General features: G+C 44.0%; 1 protein-coding gene across 1 annotated transcript in view; it reads right to left on the bottom strand.

Annotated features, from left to right (window-relative positions):
• LOC137668909 (maternal embryonic leucine zipper kinase-like) overlaps positions 1-18947 on the bottom strand; it is a 37335-nt gene extending 18388 nt beyond the window's left edge. The window contains 11 exon segments of the mRNA XM_068410723.1: positions 569-715; positions 6005-6133; positions 7427-7513; positions 8523-8621; positions 9170-9238; positions 12330-12428; positions 13607-13699; positions 17346-17557; positions 17672-17779; positions 18552-18653; positions 18883-18947. Of these exon segments, the coding sequence (XP_068266824.1) occupies positions 569-715; positions 6005-6133; positions 7427-7513; positions 8523-8621; positions 9170-9238; positions 12330-12428; positions 13607-13699; positions 17346-17557; positions 17672-17779; positions 18552-18615 (1107 nt within the window). The 5' untranslated portion in view covers positions 18616-18653; positions 18883-18947.
• Positions 18948-19992: the final 1045 nt, after the last annotated feature.

Raw genomic sequence — 19992 nt, 5'->3', positions numbered from 1 at the left:
CTGGATTCAGGGATGCAGATCAGAATCGGGGGCAGCAGGAAAACAGTCGGAGTCCTCCTTGGACACCGGCCATAGCAGAAAGAGCAAGAGCGAGCAAGAGGAGCGAGACCCTCGTGATCCCCCCGCTTTATACCAAGAATGACGTGTATGGGATGGAATACCCTCGTTGGTCAATTTTGGGTCACCTGCCCTGTCTGCTCCCCCCTGCAGCTTTTCACTTGTAAGCAGTGAGGAATCCAGCGGTGACCTTGGTTTCTCTAAGAAAAAAGTACAGCAAGAGCCTTACTGCACAACATCCCTACCGGTGCCTCAGCGATAACTACAAACTTCGAGCGTTATCAGTCCTGGAAGCAGACACTGTCTGCAAAAACATGCAGTTAGTTTCAGAAAGTGCAGTTATTTAGAGGAGACTTAGCTGAAAGTAAAAATCACTGAAAGGAAAATCGGCCTGGTTTAGGCCAAACCAGGACAATACGTAATAAGTTTTATGTACAATGAGAATAAGATTTTTTGGATTAAGAATAGTATATATATTTTTTTAAGGAACTAGTATTTATTCTTCAAACACCTGCTTTGTTCTGCGAGTATTTAGAACAAATTCTTCTAACGGAGATTCTTCAAACAGTGAAGCTGCATCAGAAAATTCCATGGATCCAAATGCATGTGGCACTTCATTGCAGTCTGGCACGTCTTCACATGTCATAGTTTTTTCAAACTGGAAAGAAAGATTCAATTGAGATTCCACTGCATGATTAAAAGGAAGATTTAATCAGAAAACTGTCATTAAAATCTAAATCTTACTTCTTTCTAAGTTCCTTATTATGGTTAACAGCTAATGGAAGTTCCCATGCCAGCGATCCAAGTTTTATAATATGACTTTAATATTGTCAGTGTGGATTTGTCATTTGTATCAAAAGCAGATGTGAAATTATTCTCATCAAAGAACCATTACCAAGCCATCTTTCATGACCTGTGCCAAGAAGAGAAGCAACTCACAAAAAAACCCTGCCTTTGATTTCAAAACTTGGACCACAAGCTCTTTTTACCAAGAGCCAAATAATAAGCTGGATAGAACCCAAGAAAAGAATGCAGGAAAGTCTGAAAAGGGGCCAGATAAAGGTAAACATGTTACATCCAAAACATATGATTACGGAATCTGCAACAGTACCTGAAACAGCATTCAGAACCCTTCATCTAATTGCTAGCCCTGAAAAAGGTTGTCATTTATTAAATCACAGGATTCATAACTTCAGCCAGCTTGCTAACCTTCATGGCTCACACCACATACAATCAGATGTGTATCACAGTATCCTCAGTTTCTAACACCTTTTGCTATTACCAGGAAACTCTTCCCAAGGACTTACAGATCGTGGAAGGAGGGGCTGGCCACTTGGGAGGAATATAAGTCTGCTGTCAGAGGATGTAGGGAGGAAACTAGGAAAGCTAAGGCCTCCTTGGAATTAAACCTTGTAAGAGAGGTCAAGGACAACAGAAAGGGCTTCTTCAAATACATTGCAGGTAAAGCCAACGCCAGAGGCAATGTAGGCCCACTGATGAATGAGGTGGGGGTCCTGGAGACAGAGGATAAAAAGAAGGCGGAGTTACTGAATGCCTTCTTTGCCTCTGTCTATACTGTTGGAGGCTGTCCTGAGGAGTCCCGGACCCCTGAGGCCTCAGAAGAAGTCAGGATAGAGGAGGAATCTGTCTTGGTTGATGAGGGCTGGGTCAGGGACCAATTAAGCAACCTGGACGTCTATAAATCCATGGGCCCTGATGGGATGCACCCGCGGGTGCTGAGGGAGCTGGCGGAAGTCATTGCTAGGCCACTCTCCATCATCTTTGCTAAGTCGTGGGTAACGGGAGAGGTGCCTGAGGACTGGAGGAAAGCGAATGTCACTCCAGTCTTCAAAAAGGGCAAGAAGGAGGACCCGGGTAACTATAGACCGGTCAGCCTCACCTCCATCCCCGGAAAGGTGATGGAACAACTTGTTCTTGGTGCTGTCTCTAGGCACATCAAGGATAGGGGGATCATTAGGGGCACTCAGCATGGCTTCACCAACGGGAAGTCATGCTCAACCAACTTGATAGCCTTTTATGAGGATGTTACCCGGTGGATAGATGATGGTAAAGCTGTGGATGTGGTCTATCTCGATTTCAGTAAAGCGTTTGACACGGTCTCCCACAGCATCCTCGCAGCTAAACTGAGGAAGTGTGGTCTGGATGATCGGGTAGTGAGGTGGATTGTGAACTGGCTGAAGGAAAGAAGCCAGAGAGTGGTGGTGAATGGGACAGAGTCCAGTTGGAGGTCTGTGTCTAGCGGAGTCCCGCAAGGGTCGGTTCTGGGACCAGTTCTATTCAATATATTCATTAATGGCTTGGATGAGGGATTAGAGTGCACTGTCAGCAAGTTCGCTGATGACACAAAACTGGGAGGAGTGGCTGACGTGCCGGAAGGCTGCGCAGCCGTTCAGAGAGACCTGGACAGGCTGGAGAGTTGGGCGGGGAGAAATTTAATGAAATATAACAAGGGCAAGTGTAGAGTCCTGCATCTGGGCAAGAACAACCCCATGTACCAGTACAGGTTGGGGGCAGACCTGTTGGAGAGCAGCGTAGGGGAAAGGGACCTGGGGGTCCTAGTGGACAACAGGATGACCATGAGCCAGCAGTGTGCCCTTGTGGCCAAGAAGGCCAATGGCATCCTGGGGTGTATTAGAAGGGGTGTGGTCAGCAGGTCGAGAGAGGTTCTCCTCCCCCTCTACTCTGCCCTGGTGAGGCCGCATCTGGAATATTGTGTCCAGTTCTGGGCCCCTCAGTTCAAGAAGGACAGGGAACTGCTAGAGAGAGTCCAGCGCAGAGCCACGAAGATGATTAAGGGAGTGGAACATCTCCCTTATGAGGAGAGGCTGAGGGAGCTGGGTCTCTTTAGCTTGGAGAAGAGGAGACTGAGGGGTGACCTCATTAATGTTTATAAATATGTAAAGGGCAAGTGTCAAGAGGATGGAGCCAGGCTCTTCTCAGTGACATCCCTTGACAGGACAAGGCGCAATGGGTGCAACCTGGAACACAGGAGGTTCCACTTAAATATGAGGAAAAACTTCTTTACGGTGAGGGTGACTGAACACTGGAACAGGCTGCCAGAGAGGTTGTGGAGTCTGCTTCACTGGAGACATTCAAAACCCGCCTGGACGCGTTCCTGTGTGATATGGTCTAGGCAATCCTGCTCCGGCAGGGTGATTGGACTAGATGATCTTTCGAGGTCCCTTCCAATCCCTAACATTCTGTTATTCTGTGATTCTGTGACTTGTTTCATACCGCTTCCGTGAAACTGCATACGGTTGTTTTAAATTATCAGTCCTCAGCTGGAATGGATACCTTTGTAGGAAGTTCTGCTGGCAGTAAGTATCTCTTGGCCTGTGATCGAGGATATTGCAATGATCAGATCTCTCATTACTACTGGAATAGAAACAGAGCTTCCTGGTATGCTACCAGACTATGACTTATTACAAAGGCCTTACAGGAGGGCTGCTAGCTACAGCCAGGAAGCTAACAGCCCAATATCGTAGTTAAAATCACATTCCATTACAACACTGTCCTGGTTTGGCCTAAACCAGGCCAATTTTCCTTTCAGTGATTTTTACTTTCAGCTAAGTCTCTTCTAAGTAACTGCACTTTCTGAAACTAACTGCATGTTTTGCGACAGTGTCTGCTTCCAGGACTGATAACGCTCGAAGTTTGTAGTTATCACTGAGGCACCAGTAGGGATGTTATGCAGAAAGGCTCTTGCTGTACTTAGAGAAACCAAGGTCACTACTGAATTCCTCACTGCTTACAAGTGAAGAGTCGCAGGGGGGTCGCACCTCCAGGGAGGAGCGGACAGGACAGGTGACCCAAAATTGACCAACGAAGGTATTTCATCCCACACACGTCATTCTCAGTATAAAGCGGGGGAATCACGAGGGTCTCGGCCTGCTGGTTTTGGGGGCCTTTGCCTGCTTGGGCTGCTTCTGCTGCTTCGGGCTGCTTCTGCAGCTTGAGCCTTTGGCCAGTGTCCAAGGAGGACTCTGTCCGTTTTCCTGCTGCCCCCGATCCCAATCCGTCCATCCCTGAATCCAGCTCTCGACCGTCGCTGGGCCCAGCCTGGGCCTTCCCGGAGCCTGCCCTGCAGTGCCAGTGGTGCCATGGCTGACATCAGGGGAGCTCGATCTTGATTTTGTATATATTTGTATATATTTGATTATTCCAATATTATTATTATACTCTTTTTCATTATTATAATTCATTAAAACTGTTTTAACTTTCCAACCCGTAAGTCTCTCTCCCTTTTCCCTTTCCCTGTCCTTTTGGAGGGGGCGGGGGAGGGGGGGGGAGGGTTAACAGAGAGCGTCTGCCACAGGTTTAATAGCCGGCCCAGCTTTAAACCATGACAAAGACAAATGCCTGAATAGGACTCCTTGGCTACCGCATTCCAGATGAAATTCTTGCCATGGTGAATTTTTCAGAATATCATTTTACAGTGAACGGCTTGAAATAAGGCAGTACTGTGTACCAGTTTGGGCCACCAAATTCAGAAACTGGCGAAGGTAAAGGTTCTGTTTTCTTGGTTGTCTTCATGTTAGACCAGCTCTAGCTAGAGAACTTTGCTGGCTCGGTATTTCAGCAAATTCAGTTGATATTCACTCACAGTATCTACATGCAGGTAAGTTCAGTGTGTCCTGAGCGCTGTAGAAGGACTAATGGATTGCTGTGTTGTGTAGACATGATTTTCACAATCACCTGTGAAGGCGTAATGCATATGTTAAATAGTAGCATTAGCCAGACCAATTTACCTAGGACACCACTGGAGATGAAGTAACTTCACAGCTTCAGCGCTACTGAACCTAGAGAACCTCCACCTTCAAGTCATCTGAGTGTAGAAGACTAACCCACCACCATCATGCAAATCACATTATGCATATTCAGCAACTTATGACTCATGATCTGTTATGCAGCACTGGTAATCTTAGAATTCTCATCTGTGTTTCAAAACAGTTGTATGAGTGAACTGAAGTTATTTACATGCGATTGATTCAGATGCAGAAGGAAGTATTTATTCTGAGTGCTTGGCACTATGCAGAGAATGGCACATTCAGATAGCTAGTTAACAATTTTACACAGATTTCTACAGTTCAAGTGGGAATGGCTAAAAGGAAGTCTGCAATTCTACTGAGTGCTTTTGAGTTTGTCAAACACAGACAAGTATCACTGACATCACGTAGAGCTGCATATTATATATGATATTGCAAGCAATTTAGCAACTTCAGAAAAGCTCTGAAGTGCTCTATTTGCACATTGCTACCAAACGACAGGAACAGAAGTTCCCACAAGATACACAAAACCGCCTGAGAATCCAATTCATCAGAAAAACATCAGCAACATGTTTACTTTACTCAAAATAAACAGAATCCTCTCTGGGATTGTGTTCTAAAAGGACACAGATGAGGAAGGAATGGGTCTCTCCGCTTTGACCATCAGCTCTTGTAGCATCCATGTCACCTCAAAGTAGGCCGCCCAGACGACATGCCAGAATGTTTCAGAAGACTCTCCTTACTAATACATGTTCAATGCAACTAGCAAGGTATAAAAACATTTAGAGACAAACGTGGAAGAGTGCAGTAAGAAGAGAAGAGGCATCACAGAGGAAAATCTGGAACGATCACATAGGCCAGAAAATGGGCAGTTTTAGTCCATTTCCATGAGCAGCCAAGGGGAGATTCTGTGCGGGACTCATAATGCACCATGTTCTCCCAGATAGTTGTTCCATTAATGTCAATTCATAGAAGCAGCCCAGCTCACTAAAACACGTTAATGAGGAGACCGAACTGTCTAATGACCAAGACTTTGGCTGATTGCACACGTGCTCTCTTACTGATATCTACGGCACCAGTTTGTTTTCCCAGGCAGAGCTTTGTTAATGCAGAGCAGCATTTTAAATCAGTAGGTTGTCCTGTTGAATTCAAAAACTTACCTCGAGGCCTGCTGATGGTGTTGTACTGGCGTGCCCTGTTAGACACGGAACCCTTAAGCAAATGCTCTTGCCACGAGCCTTCTTGGATTGAAGCAAGAGATATGTTGCTGACATTTGGTCATATTTCCACTAGAGGGGGGAAAAAAAAAAAAAAAAAAAGAGTATTTTAATCTCCTGTTTGGAAACATTGTAAGTACAAAACAAGCTCAGCCTTCTGAAAGTTTCTGCAAGTTTTTCTACCTGATCTGCATCCCTAATGTTTGAGCACCAAAGTGTAATTTCAGACTTCAGTTGATTCACATTATGTGTTTGAGATCAAGAGACAGACTACAGACTGTGGTGGTTATTCTTTGTAAGTTGGTTTGTAGTACGCTCACTAGGGTGAAAACTAATGCTGGGGCCAGAATCTGTCTACTGAAGCGAGTGGCAAAGCTATCAATTCAGTTTAGCCAATATTTCAGCCAAAGTCTCAATTTTTTGGAAGTCCCCTCCATTCTTCCCCCACGAGCAGCACCAATTTTTTGCACGATTTTCAGCAACTCTGCTTGTGTGATGAACATGGGTACAATGCTTGACAGGCTTGCAGCATAGTACAATTTGTTGAATTAGTCATAAGGGATTAGAAGTCCTCCAGTAAAGGACTATATGCAAATGACAGAAACCTATTTGGAAGGACTCTTCCCCCTGTAGACAGATTATTCAGATTATTTTCTATAACTGAAGAACAAGTAGCATTAACTCCACAAATCCATCTTAAATATCACACACATTTTAAAAGTCTGTTTCTACTAGAGTTACGTGGAAAATCTAACAGTTCTTCCAAAGCAAAGAACTATGTTACTGCTACTATGTACAATGAAGCAAAAAATTCAATTTCAAGGGAGAATTTTCAGATTCAGGTTGAAGCTGGAGTACGCAGCATGTTTTAAGTCTCCTTATTTGTATTCAAAAGTGACTAAACATACTCACTTTCTAAAAAACACTGCAAACAGTGACTCCAAAAACCATATTTTATAGTCTGTCTGGGTGATGTTCTGATATTTTTCTCTCGCTCTTTTTTTTCTTCTTACTTATTGAACAATTTCAAAGCAAAGAGTTAACCCAGTTGTTGTTCTGCTATACATTTCTGTAAGCCTATTTTGACTTTAAGAGATTCAGAAGGATTTTACCATGGTGCGAAATAACAGTAAGGTTTAGGAAGCATCACGAGAACAATTAAAGGAGGAAAAGTAAAGAACAAACTTGAACTTCGGAGCTGTAGTTAGGAGCTACAGCTAGATTCTGGAGTTCTGCAGGGGTTCCTTAAGTCTGAAAAGTATGAAAAATTTCATACTTGAGAATAAGTGAGCATTACTCTTAATACAGTAAGTTTATTTACTGTATTACTGTGTTTACTGTAAGTTACTGATATATACTTCTTACCTCTGATATTAATTCCAATATACTCTCCCTGCTCTGTTTATGAAACACAGAAAGCTCTGTTACGCAGTCTTCGTCAAGATGGCCCAGCTGCAAGAACATGGCAGATATTGAAGCATGAGGCTTTCAAGTTGTCTCATAACCCATATCTGACTGTGACACTGTCATGAAACACAGTGGGCTGAGTCAATAATCAACCAGGATTTTAGATCTTGTATTTTAAATAGTTAGCATCATAGCTAAATATTGTAGGGAACAGACTGAAATAGTCACACAACTTCAACAGCTTCACAGTCTGGCCCCTCCTTGGTGAGAGGTTGCAAATTTAAATAAGAAAGCCTGACAGTAGATGAGATTTTTACTAGAATGGAAGCTACGCTTTCACCTCTCCATAAATATTCAAAGCTATCAGACATGCACATCTTTTCTAGAGCCGGTTAGAACTGACGCAGCAAGCACAGTAGAGCTGTTCTTTATCTAGAGAAAAAGTGGCATCCAGTGGCCAATGGGAAGCATTGCCTGCAAACGTGCAGGAATTTCTCAGTACTTTCTACTGACAGCTAGTTTATTTTATTTCTTTTCCTACATTATTTTCTTTACTTTCCACACTACCTTAGTCTCTCACATGAGTACAACAAGTGATAGAGAGACGGGACAAACATACCTTCAGCAAAGTCAAATTTTTCTTCAAACTAGCAATTTTCGGTGAGGTCTAGACACAAGGTAAACCATAATCATGTCTAACATGCTCTCCAGAACATTTGCGGTTTGCACCTTAAACAAAGTATTGACCAAGCAGCCTGGAGAGTCAACTGGTCACTCATATGTGGAAATATTTCACATTTTGATGAGAATTCAGTTATTTTGCAAGTTAAGCATCAGCTGCAGAATACAAAGAAAACACATTCGAAATTCCTCCTCAAGTGAAATCGAGAGAAAGTAATAACATTTTGACACCAAGAAGAATCAGAAAGGAACCACAGCCATCTCAAAGTTCATCTTTGGAGAAATGTTTTCACACCCCCATACTGTGAGGACTGTAGTAAGCCAGTAAAGATTACATTAAATACTTTAGTATTCACCTGACAAGCGTACTTACTGGGTATTTACTTTGCCACCGAACAGCATCAGAATAACCTTGCATGAGCCAAGGGTGACTTAATAGATGTTTAACTGTGATCCGCTTCTTCGGGTCCACCTAGGGGGCAATAAAAATCCAGCTAATAAGTAAATCGTGGAGAAGAACCGAAGAAACTATTTGTCTTCTACTTGGAATTTTAGGGTGGTTAGAAGCTCAAATGGAAACCAGTACTGTTTCACAGCTTCACCAAAAGGAAGGTCAAACACATGAGCTGCAAAGAGCAGTTATAGAACCTACAGTTACAATAAGTGTTCCAGGAATATTTAGCATTGGCTAGATTGCTTAGATGTAGCCCAAATGCATATTCAGTACGTTTAGCTTCATTTATAAAACAGCTCTTATTTACATAGCACCATTAAGAACAACCAAATGCAGGCTGCTTGAAGACTGTTTAATCATTTAAACTTTGCTTAATTATTTCTATACCCCATCATTCTTCTCAAAGAATCTTCAGCAGAAGGCAATGCTAATCTTTTCTTCCAAAATTTGCAAGAATTAAACTTCGTGTTTAAACACTGAATATTTTTAAAGTATTTCATCAATGCAATGTTTTGAGCTACGCAATAGTACTTTCTAGACCTATTGAACAGAAGCAATACCTTTACCTGCAGCATTTGGTTAAGTAGTAGCGTACTGCTAGGTGAGAGCCACTTTGGAATACTGTATTTTCCTCTCTGCGGAAAAGAAAAGGATTTAGAACAAACCTTGAATGGCTAGCTCAAAAGGAACTGCTAAATTACCTGGGTGATAGTGACATCTGTATTCAGTCAAAAAGGAAGAGCAGCAAGCACATGCAAACTTCACTTTAAGAATGACTTGAATAAATTAAATGGTAGTACTAAAACCCAGCTGTATTAGTAAGGAAAATGCCATGTTTGAATTACCAGCTGCAGTTTTCACCCACTCAGCTTGTGTGACATTTCCACCTCTGTCCACTTTTACAGCTAACCGGGTCCTTATCTATTGCATTGCTTCATCATATCAACTTGATACCGAAGTTTTAGAAGTGCAGACATGTTGGAGCATGAATGACTGACATTAGTACTTTGAAATGTGAATATTAATTGAAATCACTACTTTTCAGACACTGGAAATAAACCATCCTCAACATTCAGCTATTCTTTTTTTGAATAGGCTACATCTAATGCTAGAGTTTCGATCTCTACTCATACTGCATACAGGAAAAAAAGGTTACAGATCTAACAGGTAAGTTTATTTCAAGCAAATTATTTACGGGGGTTTTTTAAATTCTTGATTAGAAGAAAATCGAAAATGGCTTTCAGATCTGAGGTACAACAACAGTAGCTAAAAACCAAACCAAATCCATCATCAAGGATCATTTACTTCTCAATGAAAATGGAGAAAAAATAAGTAAAAATCCGTAGACAGCCATTGTGAAATAACATAACTACCGATTTGTCATGGCAGTTTTCTTTCTACAAGCAAATGCCTCAATAACAAAACAGTTGGTATTATATGCAACATGTATTTCTAAGCAGAGTATGTATTGCTTTGATCACACGTTAAAGAATTTAAGTTACATCTTTGCAGACACTACTACTGAGCTATTTATAGATCGTTTCTAGGCTGTTTCATAATGCAGCTTTACTCTGAAACTAAGCCAAGTCAAGCAACACATGTAGTCTGCATTTTGTTTTTAATATATTGCTACAGAACATGGACAAGGAAAAACAAAATTAGCATCTACTTGACTGAGGGCAATGCTAGAAGGTAAATAGCTTGCAATAGCTACCAGATGCATAAGACCACACCAGAAAAAAGTTGGGGTTTTTTGTTTGTTTTTTTGTTTTTTTGGTTGGTTGTTTTTTTTTTCAGAATTTACATCACATGCTTAATTTTTCATTCAAAAAGTAGAAGTATTTATTCAAGTATTCCCAAATGAAGATATGTGGAATATTCCAAGGAAAGAAACATTGCATGTAAGTCATACGATACTGATTAGATTCAAGCAGCAGATTATTACATTGACTTGGAACAATGGGTCTCAGTTGAGATTACAATAAATTTCAGGATCTATAATGTGTGAAATTAAATTCCACAATACTGCACAAATGTCCTCATTTCAAGTGATTTTCAGTTCACAACCACATAAAATTAAAACAAATTCAGAGTGGAAGTAGCAAGTCTGCATCTTAACACCTGTGACATTATCGGTTTTCGACTGCACCCAGACTAAGTTTTAAAACTTGGTCGTCTCAGTTCTTTTAAACACGTTTCACCGGCCAACATTCTGTCAGTCCAAACAACTCAGCTTCTCTTTCCTGTGCATGTCAGACAACTATAACTATGTGGAAGTCATCTTTGATGATCTTAAGATCTCCGTTCCACATCTAAGCTCTCTGTTTGTGTTTCGACTATCGACACTAAGAGAACAAATACCTTAAGCAGTTAGATCATTTACCAGGTTCTGCATCTTGGCGTAACGACCAGCATCAGGGATTTCTGTCGTCCTACAAAAGTATGCTTATAAATGGACAGGTTCTCAATGTATACTAACCTCATGGGTAGACAACACAGTTCACACCACAAGCAGAGAGGGAAAAGTAGCTCGAGTCTGACTGACGACCTAGTTGATTCCCCTTTACAGCGATTTTCCTGAGAAACTGCAAGTGCTTGCTAACATTATCTGGACAATGCTCTTAGTCATGTGGTTTAGTTTTAGGTAGTCCTGAAAGGAACAGGGAGTTGGACTCGATACTTATGGGTCCCTTCCAACTCAAGATATTCTATGATTATGCAAGTAGGAGTCATATCATTTTAATGGTGACTCATCTGAATATCAGCACTGTCACATGATCTCTTTGGATCACTTAGCCATTGCAGCTTTTTTTTTTTTTAGCTTCCTATGGATCTTCTGTTAAGGTACTCAAGTCCACTCCAATTCCAGACTAAAAAAACATGCCGTTTGGTGAACTAATCCTGCACTTTATAGAGCTGCAACTGCTCTGTACCCTTAAAACACTCACTGTATAGATCAGCTGTCAGGTGCCTCCTACCAGAGTAGTCCTTGAACACTCTCAAGGAGTTTTTTGGGGTTTTTTTTAGACATATCAGACTCTGGGTGAAAGAAGAAGGAAGAGGTAGTAGAAGCCAAAGCCCTAACCCAACACGGCTACTCCTCACTCCACTCACTTGGTGGAAGCTTTATCAAAATAAATTTAATGGCAGCTTAGAAGTGGTTGGTAGAAGTGTGTGTATGGTGTGGAACAGAAGCTGTTCAGCTGCATCAGGAGGAGTTTACAGGGAAACAGAACCAATTCCTGAATTCTATTACTTTTTCTGTTGATTATGGTATCTTACATTTCCTCCTCATTTGGGAGGAAGAAAGCATAATAGTAGATGCAGAATCCTGCTTTTCCTAGACATGAGAATAGATGACATTTAAGAACACTCTTTTTGGTAAATCAAATTACATATTTGCAATTCTATTCCATAAAATACAGGGAAAAGCCAGATAAAGGCTCAGATACAAAAAACCAGCCCCCCAGCAAGAAAATGCTTCTCCTGAAACTCAATTTCCTATCATATTATAGGACCAAGCTAGAGTGCTGCAAAGGCCAATCAAAGATGGAAACAAATCCACAAAATATTGATAGGAAAAGTAGCAAAGTATAACATAATTCAGCAGATATGACTTCTGGCCCTAGGCACAGCTCAACAGGTTCTGCCATCAGAAAAGCAAAGGCCTCTCATAATGCTTAGCAATGCCTGTTCTTAGTGTATTCTAGCACCATCAATACCTACCATTATCTTCCTGTAGAGAGCCATGACATTGTCATCATCAAAGGGGAGAAAGCCACACAGTAGAGCATACAGGAGTACTCCCATGCTCCAAATATCTGCCTAAAAAATAAAAGTGAGTGGAAGTTCATGAACCTGATCTATCTAAAATGGCTTAGAGGCAGGTAATATTGTCCACCCTTTGGCCAAGCCCACATACAACTCATGTTGTAGGCTCCTTAATTCTGGACAGAGTTCTTATATTCCAAGTGAAAGCACAAAACGCAAATTCAAATTTCAATTCACTCATTGTAGAGCACTAGTAAAACCAATATCCTCTCCTTAGGTTACCAAATTGCTGCATTACCTTCAATCTACAAGGATTTCACTGGCAAAAATGAAATCAAACTCATCACAAGGGATTTTGTACAGTAACGTATTACCGATTACAACAGCTGTCAGCACAGTTACAATCAACTGTAAAGCCCTACTGCTGCTTCTCTACTTCTACAGGCACAACAAGGTCCACATGCCTCATACCGCATCATACTGCAATTCCCACTTAGACCATAAAGAAAAAGGAAGCTTGAAAAGCACTGGACTTCATGGAAAACAAACAAAACAAAAAAAAAGCAAGCAGGAGTCAGAGGCCAAGGACAGTGGTGCAAAAGTACGTAAAAGGAAAAAAGACTGACTCCATCCGACAGCACGGCAATTTAGGAAGTTTGAGGGAACTGCAATTACAGCATTTTGGATGGATTGACAAAGGCAAGTAGCAGGTCCTAATGTTCCAGAGATGGAATCAAAGCTGGATAAACTCCACATTTTTTTCTTCTCTCAAATTTTACTACACTGCGCAGTACAAAGAGAGTAAGTTTTCATACATAAAATTTCAAGCTAAAGACAGGACTGGCAAAGCATACAAGATACTGAGACTGCACAAAAATTTGCAACAAGAGTTGCATAATTAACAAATTGCTGCATAAAAGAATGTGCAGTAGAAGGAAGGGGTTTAAGTTACTGTTTCGTAGGGCACTAAAATGTGGAGCAACAAATAGAGATAGCGAAGGCTTGGCCAGAGATAAACTAGCCAGCTACATGATCTGTGGCCAAGAGCACTGTGTGCTATTCCAGGCTGTGACTGTTGAGGCTAGTCACACAGCTTCTGAGAGCTACCTGGGCAATGTTATCCAGCGGAATCCGAGAGAGAAACCAAGTGAGCATATCTGAACTTCACCACCTTTAAATACATGGAGGGGGCAAGGCAAAAAACAACCCTACCCCAGAACTGCACTACATACCTCTGAGCCAATATATGCTTTGCCCTGAATCAGCTCTGGTGCTGCATAAGCTGGGCTTCCACAGCATGTGTTCAGATGGTAATCAAGGCCACCCTAGAATAACACAGAAAACCCATCACACAGAAGCATTGGCTTTAACACAGCTTAAGTCTTCTAGCAACAACATATTAGAGGCCTCAGAGGCTTCATTTTCCTCTGCTGTGCATCTATATTCACCTTATATTTTGCTTGCTTTGGTGTAATATAGGGCTTCAGTAGGCAAAAATTGTCTAAGACCACGAGTATCCTATAAACGTTCAGATCCCAAGCTGCTCGTTCATCTATTATCCTAGCAGTCTTTTCCTCAGCCCCTCTTCTGATAAGAATGTATTGAGAGCAGCCCTGAGGAGAAGGACTTGGGGGTGATGGTTGATGAGAAGCTCAACATGAGCCAGCAATGTGCGCTTGCAGCCCAGAAGGCCATTCATATCCTGGGCTGCATCAAAAGAAGCATGGCCAGCAGGTTGAGGAAGGGGATTCTGTCCCTCTGCTCCACTCTTGTGAGACCCCACCTAGAGTACTGCATCCAGCTCTGGGGCCCCCAGCATAAGAAGGACGTGGAGCTGTTGGAGCGAGTCCAGAGGAGGGCCACGAAGATGATCAGAGGGCTGGAGCACCTCTTCTATGGAGACAGGCTGAGAGAGTTGGGGCTGTTCAGCCTGGAGAAGAGAAGGCTCCAGGGAGACCTTCTAGCAGCCTTCCAGTACCTGAAGGGGCTACAGGAAAGCTGCAGAGGGGCTTTTTACAAGGGCGTGATAGGACAAGGGGGAACGGTTTAAAACTGAAAGAGGGGAGATTTAGATTAGATATTAGGAAGAAATTCTTTCCTGTGAGGGTGGTGAGACGCTGGCCCAGGTTGCCCAGAGAAGCTGTGGATGCCACCTCCCTGGCAGTGTTCAAGGCCAGGCTGGATGGGGCTTTGAGCAACCTGGTCTGATGGAAGGTGTCCCTGCCCGTGGCAAGGGGGTTGGAATTAGATGATCTTTAAGGTCCCTTCCAACCCAAACCATTCTATCATTCTGTGATAAGAGTACTTTTCTTTGCAGCTGTGAAGAGAAGAGATATGAAATTTGGGAAGTGATCCAAGAGCTACTGGGCATGAGTACTGTTTTTTATGCCAATATTTAATGCAATAACTTCATGAAGAACCACTAAAGAGACTTCCTTATTAAAACCAGGTTATTACTTTGCCTGGGGTTTGTTCTAAGCAGATCAGAATAAGATGACATTATAGCACCAAGATGATGGTCTAATAGTCTTCATTGCCTGCAAGATGCTCTAACTTGAGTCAAGGAAAACTATCTGAGGACAAGTAACTCCCTTCAGATCAGTAAGAACTTCTTCTCATTAAATTGCTTCTTAACAGCACCTACTTTACGTGTTAAGCTGACAAATGGAAAGGGCTCCTAGAAAACAATTTTAAACTCAGGAAACAACTCAGCACAAGCACATGGCACCAGAGGGTTTGTAAACATAACTGGAATAGACTATTTGATCCAATCCACAATCTCCACATACATACAAATCTTTTGAAAAAAGACATATACCTTATGTGTACATACAACTTATTAGGGAAAAATGCACATGAGCATAAGCGTTATATTACAGGCCTTTACACGTGACAGCAGGTCCTATACATGCAGGATGATCTCTGCCTTAGATTATGATAAAAGATCACAGAAACACAGAATGTTAGGGATTGGAAGGGACCTCAAAAGATCATCTAGTCCAACCCCTTGCCAGAGCAGAATTACCTAGATCATATCACACAGGAACGCGTCCAGGCAGGTTTTGAATGTCTCCAGAGAAGGAGACTCCACAACCTCTCTGGGCAGCCTGTGCCAGTGTTTGGTTACCCTCACTGTAAAGAGGTTTTTCCTCATATTTAAGTGGAACCTCCTGTGTTCCAGCTTGCACCCATTGCCCCTTGTCCTGTCAAGGGATGTCACTGAGAAGAGCCTGGCTCCATCCTCTTGACACTTGCCCTTTACATATTTATAAACATTAATGAGGTCACCCCTCAGTCTCCTCTTCTCCAAGCTAAAGAGACCCAGCTCCCTCAGCCTCTCCTCATAAGGGAGATGTTCCACTCCCTTAATCATCTTCGTGGCTCTGCGCTGGACTCTCTCTAGCAGTTCCCTGTCCTTCTTGAACTGAGGGGCCCAGAACTGGACACAATATTCCAGATGTGGCAGATTTTCCTGTCAAAAGAGAAAGTGGTAATGAAGGGTTCTATAACTTAAGTATCCAAGGAACCACATTTTCTTCCACCTTATTTCTTCTTGTCATTAGCAGCTAGAATTTACCTAAAGCTCTCCTCTGGAGATTCTGATAGGTTGCTAATGAATACATCCCATATTCCAGATGGGGAATACTAGTTCCCATCTGCTAAGAAGGGCCTGGGGAAGCTGGGGGGTTGACAGGCAGCAAGCTGAAAATGAGGCAGCAGTCTGCTCTGGCAGAAAGGGCGGCCAGCAATATCATGGACTGAATTAAAAGGAGCACAGCTAGTGTATTTGGGGAAGTTAGGTCTGCCAGCACAGGAGAGACATCAAACTGAAGTAAGCTCAGTGGACGGCCACAAGTCTGCTCAGGGGGCTGAAGTGCCTGCTCAACGAGGAGAGGCTGAGGGAGAGACGTTCGTTCAGCCTGTGGAGGAAAAAGCTTCAGTGGAGACCTCATGGCAGCCTTTTAATACCTACAAGAAGGGCAGGAAGACAGAGCTAATCTCTTCACAGCAGTGCACGGTGGGACAATGACAGACAACAAGCATCAAGAGGTGTTCAGACTGCAAACAAGGAAAACTCTTTCTCCTCGTAAGGACAGTGGAGAGTTGAACAGGTTGCCTGGAGAGATTGTGGTGCCTCATCCTTGGGAGAAGTCGAAGATGTGGCTGGATAAAACTCCAAGGAGCTTTGTCTGACACTACTTTGAGGAGGAGGTTCAAGCAGAAGCCTCTAGTAGTCACTTCCCATCCAAGTTATCGCATGATCCTATGAATCCGTCAGCTCTCCAGCTACCAGCCAAAAGGTGTGTACAATGCTTTGTTTGGGGAGAAGTTCTTTGGAGACAAAGGGTTCATAAGCTGTCTAGGAAAAGGCTTGTGCACTAAGAATTTGCTTTTCTCAGAGATATCAGCTTACCTAAAAACGCAAATTTCTAACCCCTCAAAGGAGAAACGCACTCAAGTCTTCCATTCCCTACACCTATGTTTAAACTCTGCAGTGACAGCAAAGCCACAGAATGGGTGCAGTAGCATGCATCTCCTCCTACACCCTCTGTCCAGCCATCACTTGTTTAAACTATTGGTGTCACTTTTTCCTTTGGGTGTGAAAACAGAACGGTTTGCACAACAGAGCGGTACCATAAAGACTCTCTCCATGTACAAGCTGGCATAAAGGGGATAACAAAAACACCTAAGCGACATTCAAAGTCAGATTCCATGCCTCTGCTCCACTCCCAGCTGGAGCGTGTTGTTCCGCTTCTCTTTCAGAGAAAGCTCCTTCCTCAGATACAGCCGCATCTAGCTCAGCTGAGGAGCGTAGTAGGAAGTAGAAATGATGCTCTTTTAGAAGATGTTAGATAAAGAGCTCTAAGCACAAGAGAAGGGAGAAGGCATAACTTACTCCAGCTCCTAATAGAGAAATAAAAGGGGGTGTTCATTATTATTTATGCAAATCTGTCTCCTATTCAGCCTTACTGGTTTGAGATCCCTGTGGGCATATCCCTGACTGTGAACATAAGCAATTGCTGAAACAATCTGCCGAAAAAATACTCGAGCTTCCTCTTCTGAAAGGTGGTCCTTGGAAATTATGTAATCAAACAGCTCTCCTCCAGGGCAGTACTGCATGAAGACAGGAAAAAAGGACACATTTAGAATACAGTAATTAAATCTAAACAACAACGAGAGCACTGGACAGCAAGTAGAGGAGACTCTTCCATTCCCTGGAATGCAAGCAGCATTTTGACGTGTCACACCCCTGTATTCTTGAGAACTTCACAAGAACAGCCAAAGACGCCACCAACTTTTAAGTATCTTTTGGCTTACCTTTAGAGCAAGTTTGTTCATGGTTTTTGTTGCAACCTTTTCACCAGTGAGAAGATGTCGGGCAAGTTTTACCTTGGCAAACCCACCTAGACTTCGAAAAAGAGACATTTAAAGCTCAGTGTGATGACATGTTTTCTTGCCTATAATCTCATTTACGCTGGAGTATGCAGCACACACAGCGTGCAGCGTCTTCATTAGAGGAAGAAGCAGTCACTGCTACCAACTTCCAATTACATTTTCAGAGTTCTGCCTCCCAAAAGACACACTTGAAACAGGACCCATAGATTCTGCAGTAACAGTGAATCTATACTCCGATAAATACTGACGTGGCTATGTGGCAAATACTCTGATAAAATAATCAAGAATTGATCCTATAGAAGAGTCACGTTTGAAACAGGCAACCATAGGCACTGTTAGGTTTGAAACAGGTAACCAGAAAGTTACTGGAGTTTTCTATGTTTTGTTTAAAAAACTAAGGAGAGCATCACAGACACTACTTATGCTGCTTGGAAACCCCCCCTTACCCTTCCCATCCTGATTTGAATATCAGGGATAGTTTCCAATCAGTAGAGTAGAACTAACCAACGATTGCTTTAGAATAAGAATATTGATAAAGTTACAACTAATGGAGTGAGCATACTAAAAGAACCTATGTAATAATGACTCGACAGCAAAAGTGTATAAAACCTGATGGATTTTAATGTTTGTCTGGGCACATATGGAGGAGCTATCCCCCGCGCCCCCGGCGCTGAAATAAAGAAGTGCTGCTTATCTGCTTCGTGTGGATGAGTTTTCTTCCCCATTGCTAACAGTCAGATGGATCCCACACATCTGTTTGCATTCACAGATGAAGCCTACCGGTTCCAATTGTTCCATGTAACTCGTAGTACTTGAGAAGCTCCTCGTAGTCACCCACAGCCATTCTGAGGGGAACAGGCAGCCTGCAATTATTTCCCGCACCTGCGAGGAGAAAGCGTAGCCGGGGTTCTTGCTTTTCCGCTCTGAGCAGCCTTGCAGCTCTCTCAGGTGCCCGTGCGGGGCTGAGCAGCCCCTCCAGAGACCCCAGGGCCTCTCACAGCCCTGCCAGCGGCCCGTGCGGGGCAGCACTGGGGGGACTGCACTCGCCGGGACCGGAGGGCGCATGGGGAGCAGTACCGGGCGGGGCGGCACTCGCCGGGGCAACACTCACCGGCTCCGCAGCAGCCTCCCGGCGCGGCCGTTGCCGTTCAAATCTCCCTGCCGCGGCGCCTGCTTCCAGCCAGGACGCCCGAGGGGCCAATCATCGCGCAGCGCTTGACCGGAACAGGTGGGGCCGCCGCCGTGCATGACGGGAGAGAGGTCGAGATGGAGCGAGCGAGGGAGGGGGGCACCGCCATAGTAAGAGGGTTTCCGCTGCCGACGGAGACGACCTCGTCCGCGCCCGGCCCCGACAGAGACAAGAAACGGTGCCCGCTCCCATCGCGAAGCCTGCCGCCTCCTACAGCCGCGGGGACTGGAGTGGGGCCCGCGCCGCCGGGCCTGCCGCCACGCACAAGATGGCGGCCCGGGCTGCCGCCATGGGCAGAGCACTCCTCCCATCATGCTCCGCGGGGCCGGCTTCCGAGGCGTGCGGCCTTGGCAGCCGCCGGGCCCCACCGCCCCCGCCCCGGGCACTGCACGGCCCCATCCCCGTTGCGCCGGGGAGCAGCCCGGGGCTGGTGTGGACAGCGAACGGAAAGACCGGGTTCGCTCCGTGCCGCAGCCGGCCGTTCCCCGGGCAGGCCTGTGGCCTTTCTGCGTACCGAACGTCTCGGCCTGAAGCCACAAGCTACAAAAGGGAAAAAGAAAAAAAAGTTTAGTGGAACATCTTATTTGTGTAAACTGTCTCTCCTTTAGAATCCTCCCAGACAGTTAAATCTTTCCTGAATAAAGAGAAAGGAAGAGGGACGTTTCAGCGAGAGCGAATGGGGCCGTTCCTTCTGGGCAAGACAAGCGGTGGTTTACTTTCCCGGAGATGTCTCTTCTGGGTGGGGTGTCATCTGCTGTTCTGCATCAGCCTATTAACAGTTCCTTGTGTCCTGATGAATACAGTCACCCGTGATGAAAACCACGGATTAATTTCACTCCTATGTTTTCAGTCATTCCCTATGTGACTATCGCAGGCTAAAGGCCCTGAATGGGAGAGGCGAGTGTAGCTCCTTGCCGGTGTTGACTGAAATGAGGCGGGATACCTCGGTGCTGAGGGTTAACCCTGGCAGTCTGCAAAGCCCCGCACAGCCCTTTGCTTGGGGTGGGGGAAGAGGAAAGGGGGAGTAAAAGC

This window comes from Nyctibius grandis, chromosome 11, assembly GCF_013368605.1.
Source record: "Nyctibius grandis isolate bNycGra1 chromosome 11, bNycGra1.pri, whole genome shotgun sequence".
NCBI classification, from domain to species: Eukaryota; Metazoa; Chordata; class Aves; order Nyctibiiformes; family Nyctibiidae; genus Nyctibius; species Nyctibius grandis.
This window is presented reverse-complemented; position numbering and strand designations above follow the sequence as displayed.